General features: G+C 42.3%; 1 protein-coding gene across 1 annotated transcript in view; it reads right to left on the bottom strand.

Annotated features, from left to right (window-relative positions):
- Positions 1–640: 640 nt before the first annotated feature.
- Positions 641–8,293, bottom strand: part of ppm1e (protein phosphatase, Mg2+/Mn2+ dependent, 1E) — a 45,827-nt gene continuing 38,174 nt past the window's right edge. The window contains exons 7-8 of the mRNA XM_059351143.1: positions 8,099–8,192; positions 641–7,930 (exon numbers count right to left, since the gene is read on the bottom strand). Coding sequence (XP_059207126.1) covers positions 7,023–7,930; positions 8,099–8,192 — 1,002 coding nt within the window. The 3' untranslated portion in view covers positions 641–7,022. The remainder of the gene's footprint in view (positions 7,931–8,098; positions 8,193–8,293) is intronic.

The following is an 8,293-nucleotide window of genomic DNA, read 5'->3' as shown; positions in this document are numbered from 1 at the left end:
TTTTGTCCAACCAGAAGTCGAATACTCCACATTGTTACTAATATATTACAATTATTGAAAGAAAAAGCAGCACATCTTCATATTTGGGAAGCTAGAATGGTGAAATGTTTTTACATGAGAAAATTACTCAAAGATGATATAATTATTATAATAATTGTAAATTATTTTTCTGTCAGTGATTAAGTGTTGTTCATTTTTTTGTGAGCAAAAATGTTAATTAGTGAAGCAACTAAAGCTGTCAGTTAAACGTGGGGCACTAATTTATACTTAAAGTCGGCACAAAATAAAAGTTCCTTGTAGCTGCATTGGCTCCCTGTGGTGAGCACCAGATCACTTTAGAAAACCTTGTTTTACTGCCGAAGGGTGTGACAGTGCCCCGTTCAGTCCTGGTCCTGGTTCTCCTGTGGCCTCCTTCCCTCCAGCTGGCCCAGTAAAACTGTGTGGGCTTCCAGCAGGTGTCCACGATGCCTTTCAGGAACTACGTTAAAATGTCTTTATAGTTGCTTTAAGTACCGTACTTGAGTAAATGTACTTAGTTACATTCCACCACCAGGCACAGCAAAGATCTTCAGTAATTAAATGGAGCCAAATGAGCAGCGGAGACCAAACCGACAAAGATGAGACAATCACAACTCAAGGACTTGTTCTAATCTTTATATACATGATAATTAGTCACCAGTTACAGTACACATATTTTATATACTACAGGAACACAGAATACAGGTACTCAACGCGTGTTTTACTTTTTTTTTGTTTGTTTTTAACCTAACCTGCATGTTGAAGAAGAGCCAATCGTGGGGTTTGTCTTCAAGCTTGGAGGACAAGAAGAAGAAGGACCAATCACATCCCTCAGTGATCTTATGTGTCCCCTGCCTTCATTAGCATCTTTAGCAAATATTTGAACAGGTCCAAGAAGTCCAGCCAGTCTCTAATCATCCTGACTCCTTTATCATGAAGAAGAAAGCTTCACATTCATTTTCCACGAACATGAAGATCATTTAGTTTGACCTCGAGCCGGCAGCCCTTCCTACAGGAGGTGTGTTTAGTGGACCTTACAAGAGCGAGCAGATTATGACTCATAATCTTACTCTCTATGGGGGGAAAATGAATGAGAAATGGACTTCAGGAGTTTCAGCATTTCTGTGACCTTTCATGTTCGGGCTGACAACTATATTTTTTGCTGCCTCCCTCAGCAGAAGACAAACCCTCAGAGAGCCTTTTAATGCAACGTCATTATTGCTTACAGAGAAAAAAGAAAAAGCTTTTTTGTGTGTGCGTGTGTGTACACAGACACACAGTGCAGATTCATGGAGGGGCCCTCTATAGTTAAGACAGTGATTATGGGAGAGCTTGCTTTATTCATCATCAGGGGAGGAGAACGTCAGAGGAACCTTTAGTGCAAGCAGAGCGTTAGTGAGGGAGGAAGTGTGAGCTTAGGCAGAGGATTTACCACAAGGAGTGATATTTTTATTGCTCATACAGTGACAACTTCTGGCAGTTTGCAATATAATGAGTAACACTGTATAACTGAAGGTTTATATGAATGCAACCCATGGATCCTCGTCACTGTCGTGGTGCGTCTTTTCCCTCCAGATCGCAGACAGAGAGCTATTCACATCAACACTAAAGACCTGCTGTGAAACTACATCAGTGAATCACAGGGGAGAGAAAACTACCTGGTGTGTGACATGGTTCAATGAACTGCCGCCATTTACAAATAACACTTCTGTGACAAAAGACCAAGCATCTTGTTATAATGACAAAGCATCTCTCTGTAAGAGGAAATCAAATCTTGTAATAATGAGAGAAGTTTGAAGTCCCCAAAGATATTTTAAGTGATGGGGGTGTCAGTCAGTCCTTCACTTTGGTCCCAACTGAAATATCTTGACATCTATTGGATAGATTGTCATGCAATTTGGAACAGATACGCATGTTCCCCAGAGGATGAATCCTAATGTATCTAGTGATTGCATGAGTTTAACTCTAGCGCCACCATGAGGCTAACATTTGTAGTTTTGAGTGAAATTGGGTGGAATTTGGCACACAAATTCCTGCTCCTCTCAGGATGAATTGTAATAACTTCATCCATTTGGACCATACTACAGCAGGATCTGACAGCCTGTGCCGCTCAGTTCTGGTTCTTCCCATGCCTACTTTCCCTCCAACATGGCCCAGCAAAACTGTGTAGCCCTCCAGCAGCAGGGTGTTGGTGTCAACCATTCTCCTTCAATCTCTGAACCCTTCAGCAATCGGTCTAATGGGGGTTTTATACTCTGGTGTAGCCAGCAGATTTTGGGTCCAAGACTTCTTGGTCATTGTTAATGGCCCGTTTAGCAACATGAAACAAAGTTGGAGTTGAGACACAAATCGTCATCAGACCAATAGCCAATGGGTCTTGAGACTGCCTTTCGGCCTATGTGTTCCACATCGAACTGGATTGTTTATCTGCCTACAACCAAAGCCCCCTGAAACGTGATCGGTCAATGCTACATGGACTTCAAACAGACTATGAACGGAAACCAGGACGCTCCTGATCCTATTGCCTTCAGATTCTACATTCAAATGCAGATATCTGTTTACAGAGATTAAACTTTGTCATTATAACAAGATCCTGAGACAAATTCTTTCACTGTGGCAGCTCTGCTTCTTCAGATTTTATTGCTCCGTGTGATTTGTGTAAGAGATCTAATCTGTTACAACACAGTGGCTCTAAGTGAAACTCTACTTTAACACCACAGCAGCTCAGTTCACTCATGTGTTCCTCATCTCTAATCGACACCATGCCAATCATCTAACACCTGCGCAGCTGGAATGAAAACCTACAAACTACAATTTGATTGGCAAGATGTTTTTTGTTTTTTTTAAGGCTGATAAAAATGTTTAGATCAAAGCTGCAGATTGGAGATGGAGTATTTTAAAACCGATAATTCACATCTTTATGAATGTTTTTTCCACATATTTTTATCATGTCAGGGTAGAAAAGCAGGGAACAGCAGCTAGGCCATGATAGTACACTACAACTCTTCCAGTCAAAGCCAGACTGATTCAGTACCTTTCAAGCAGCTCTTAAAGGCAGCGGCAATGTTTAGAGACCGATGCCCCTCTCTTCAGTCACATCACATCCTCAACTCCACCTCCACCTCCAAATCCAACATCTGACCCATCTGTCGGGCCTTGTGGAGCATGGAGTAAAACCACTGATTTACAAGACAGAATTATTATATGTACACTCCTCCAGCACTCACTCCACTTACAATTAGTACTCATAATATACAAACACATCCGTGCCTAAGTGAAGATTTCAAATGACTGATTTCCATCGTTTTATGACCTTCTTCCACACAAGGGATCCAGTGGCTTTAGTTTGTTGTGTGTCTTGACAGTACATTCCTCATAGCTAACATGCTTTTGGGAAGATAGATCCAAAAAACACCACCTCATGTGGATGCACTTCACTGAGTCTTTGAGGACATTCTGGGACACACGAGGTACATTCTGCTCCACTGATGCTTTCACTAGTCAGTCCACAGGATGGCTTACAGGACCAGTGAGACTGATTGGGGGAGGTGATGGCCCTCAAGCACATACCTGTTTGTCTGGTGAATCATGTTTTTCAATATTACACTGCGTATGATGGCGCGAGGAAGGTGGAGGCACGATTTACAGAACCTGGTTGTTGGAAATTCACTGCGTCAACCAAGGAATTGGGGAATGACAATGTAAGTGAATGTTCGGAAATAATGAATGTGTCCAAAGTTACTCTTCTGTAAACCCCATTCCCAAACAGCGCTTGTCCAATCGTAGCTTACATTGCAACCGTAACCAGGCATGGCAGGTCTGTCAAACTATGGATTTCTCCATACTTCACATCCTGGACAACTTCTGTAGACACACTTTAAAATTTGCAAGTTGTATTTACTGATGTTGTAGAACAAAACATGAAAGCTTCTTTAATTTGTGTTAAGCACGGACCTTATTTCAGGCATCGCACCAATTTTTTTTAAAAACAAGCCTTTCCCAACCCCCTGAAATAAAAGATAACGGAATGTAACATAAGCTGCAGACATTAGCATGTCCAGCTATCTAGCTTATTAACACTAACTTACTTCGAGCCAAGCAGAATATCACTAGCTAACTAGACTTAGTACTACAGGAAAGTATTTACCCACTGGTACTGGATGCTACTATAGCTCAGCATAACGTTAGTAGCTCTGCATTGATATGTGGAGGTTTACACTCAAGCAAACCCAGACCAATCTTATCCTGAGATAGCGTTACATTTGCCAGACAAGTTGTGTTAGTACTCAAGCCCAAAGAGCAAGTTTTTCCGCAAGCTAATCATCCAAAAATGCTAACAGTGATCAAAAATGAGCAAAATGATTCTCAAATCTTGTATTCCCTGATCATACCTTAGTGTCTGTTATGTTGGGGATAACTACAATAACAGTCCAAAAACGCTGCTGCTTGTTTACTTTTAGATGGATTATTAGCTGCTGCAGATGCTAACCTTTTCCCGGCCACATGTAGCTTTAACCACAGTCTATTAGCATTATTTCACATACAATATGTAGCTGACAATTCAACACCCAATTACTGGGTTATTTCTTCTCAAAATGAACTGGACTCAAGAGTTTTAAATCAACTCCCGGGGCTAACAGTAGTAAGCCAGCTAATGCTGATAAGCTAGTTGCGATAAAAATGTGCTAACATCAGTTTTTAGCCAGAAATGAGAAGCCGAAGAGGAGTCATTGTTTCAAAAATGACTATGAGTTTTGAGTGGGGCAGGGTTTAGGGAACAGTGACTTACTACTCAGCATTAAGAGGCAACCAAAACATTTGTTAGTACTTTGAAAGAGACGGATTTAATAGTTTTCATAGCATGTAGTAGAGCTATTTAAACTCATGGTAGTATGCTTAGATACGGTAATGCTAATGTATTTGTAATATTTAAGCCTTTCCACAGATCAGTCTCATCAGGTTTACTGGGTATGGTAATCATTGTTATTTTACCATATACATACGTATTAGGTTATTTGATTATTACAGTTAATTATGATCAAGAATTAGCATTAAAGAGGAACTATCATATTTGGTGTGATGTATGAAACCAATGAATGTCGACAGAAAATTGGCTTTTAATGTCTCATGATTGACATAAAGAGTTTGAACACTGCGAACACATCTAAAGTGCAGCATGAGAGTGGTGTCAGTCTCTACATTTTGGCAAGAAAGTGAATTAACGCATTCACCCAAATATGTCAAAGATCATATTAAAAGGGGCACAGAGCCAGACTTAGTGTTTAATATTAACACATGAATTCAATAATTACTGAATGAGAATAATGAGTGGGCTTCAGGAGCACATATGTAAATCACATGTTCTGCAGTTTTCATGGCTCAACATTAAATGGTTTTTCACTTCAAAAGCCTTCTGTTCAGTGGGTTTTGTGTAGAAGTAAATATTTTGCAACAACCTTAACAAAAATTATATATTTTTAAATACACCTCCACTCTCCAAAAAGCAAACATTATATCGGGAGTATATCCCCATCTGGAATACTGGACTACACAAAGCATTTATTCAGGTAAGTGATTGCTAATCTTTTATAATCTGGTGTTAAGTGCTTTTATCTGTAGACAAATTGTGGTCGGATAATGGCTGGGTCATAGACTGTATGGGGAGGGGGAAAGAACAGCATGTGCCCTTCAGTCCTAGAAAACCAGGAGCAGCAATTATTACGGCCTCCTGTATGAACTTTATTCGTCTGCCGCCAAAGGATTGCTGTGGTTTACAGCTACGCCATTAGAGTTTAATGAATATTCAGCAGCTCGACATTCTCGACAGTTGTCTCAAGAAAAAAAAGATCATATGCAAGAGTTTTCTGTTCTGAGAAGGTTCATTAATTTATTTATTTTTTAATTGGAACATGACCAATTTAATTGCATGGACAATATTTTCAGCTAATAAACATATCTGAGTAGTAGCACATATATATTGTCCACAGCAAGAAATTACAGTACAGAATTTTTTTTTTAATTTTTACACTGTAAAATGTTAACTTTTTATTTTAAGGGACCCATATTAAGATTTTTTTCTTTACAATAAGGTTTTTTCACAACAAATCTGAGAATCATATCATTATTGATTTTTTTTTAAATGTCAAGTATAATTATCGGTAATCTTCTCATAAGTCCAGTATCTGTCAGCTCTGGTTTCATCCAAACTCAGTGTGGAGGCTGTTATAAAACCACAAGGTTTTGTAATGACATGTTCAGCTATCAAATTTAGGTGTAATATTCAGATTTCATTATAGTTTTGTCCAAGCAGTGTGTTTTCTTTCTTGTTGTGCTAGTTAAATAATTGGTAGATCATTGTTTTCTGCATGTACCCCAGAGCAACTGATTTTGTCGTATTTTGCTTTTCTTCTCGTTCAAATAGTTTCCCTATACAGACGCTGTTGAGGGCATTGAGCGACCAAGCATATAAATTAAACTTACATGTGTGTTCAGACTGAACGGCTGTCAAAGTCCAAAACAGACTTACACTCCAGTGCACTGAACTGTACGAGACTTCCAGTTCTTTGCACTGACAACAGTAAACTTCCTGTATTTCTGTACCATTCTTTCCCAGACTTTGTTTCCATCAGTGTAGCCACTTAGATTCATTTCACGTTCAGTCTGAACACATCTTATTGACCTGCATTTCCAGCTCTCTGGCTTCATGATGACTGATCAATGGCTGTAATCGATAGGATGAAGTTTTGCGCTTTACCTACAGCATTAAGGAGCAGGGCTTGTGTTTAGTGAGTCGGCATACATTTGGACACATTTCAGCTTAGGATAGAGAGCACCACTCCTCCGACAGAGTTTCAATAATCACGTAACGTCTGCAGGAGCCACAACTACCTACTATCAAAGAAACACGTGTTGTTGAAGGCAGAGGTGGGTAGGTGTGTGAGTGGGGGGTGCAGTGGGGGCAGAACTGATTAAATGAAGGAGATGGTTTGGTTTAGGTCACCTCCTCAGATGGTGGCATGGTGGGGCAGGTGAGGCACTGCCACTCCGGGCTGGTTGGAGTGGCGCTGCGTGTGCGGCAGCGAGTGGCCGAATGGTAACAGGCCTAGCAGCTCCTTGGATGCACCGGGCCTTCTGCGGCTCCACCGGCGACTACCATAAGCGAGCCTGCGGCTTTGCCTCACTGCCTGGCCTAACAGCATGGCTGTCTGGGGCCACAGTGGGTCCGTGAAACTAGAGATGCTGGACTCCTGAAAGGGGATACGGGACCTGCGCCTCGGTAGGCGTTCTGCTCGATAGCTAAAGCCGGAGCAGGACTCCCCGGCCAGGGAGATGCGGCCCTCCAGCGACGGCCCCAGCAGGCTGAGGCTAGTTCTGTCCGTGAACGAGTCTGTTCGGTCTTCGTAGGCGAGGTCAGCAGGGGCCGAGCACTGTTGCAGGGGCCAGCCTCCGCGACCCTTCCCCCCGATGTCCGCAGTGCTTCCTCCCTCACCACCCTCGCGCTCTACCCTGGCTGCCTCGTCTTCCTCCTCCTCCTCCTCTTCCTCTTCCTGTTCCTCCTCCTCCACCTCCGCTACCTCCTCCTCCTCCCCCGCCTCTCCTTCCACCACACCCTCCTCCTCGTCCTCTGTGCCGGTGGGTGCTGGGCAGCGCGGGTCCCGCAAGAAGACCACTATGACAGTGATGTTATCACTAGAGCCGGCATCACGGGCCGAAGCCACCAGCTTGTGGGCTACCATGGTGGTGTCTCCGGTGTTCTCCTCAAGGTGGTCACTGACCACCCGCACCGCCTCATCTGGACCTACTGTGTCCCAGAAACCATCACAGGCCAGAATCAGGTAGTCTTCTGAACCGTCCAGTGGGAAGACGTCATGGTCTGCATCACCACAGATGTAGGGCTTGTGCTCCGAGTCGCCTGTCAACAAAGGTAACGGGTTATTCTGTAAGCTCACACCGGTATACAGGACCGAGACATTTCTTGTTTCAGCAGATAAAGTAAAAGTCAGAACAACTCCAAAACATGCATGAAAAAGAAATATCATAGTATGTACTACATGTGGTATACAGAGTACCAATAGTTTACCTATTGCTCTGGATACAGACAGACTGCCGTTCACCCTCCATGTGCCAAACCAGATCACACAGCCACCCAGAGCCTCGATCCTCTGCTTCTCATCCTGCAGACACACATAAAGCGCAGTTGGATTTAGTGGTTGAAGACCAGCACATGGAACATTTAGATGTGCTCTTTTCTTTTTTTTTTAAATGTATTTTTTTG

This window comes from Centropristis striata, chromosome 15, assembly GCF_030273125.1.
Source record: "Centropristis striata isolate RG_2023a ecotype Rhode Island chromosome 15, C.striata_1.0, whole genome shotgun sequence".
Taxonomy (NCBI): Eukaryota; Metazoa; Chordata; class Actinopteri; order Perciformes; family Serranidae; genus Centropristis; species Centropristis striata.
The sequence above is the reverse complement of the archived record's forward strand: the minus strand, read 5'-3'. Positions and strand labels throughout refer to the sequence as shown.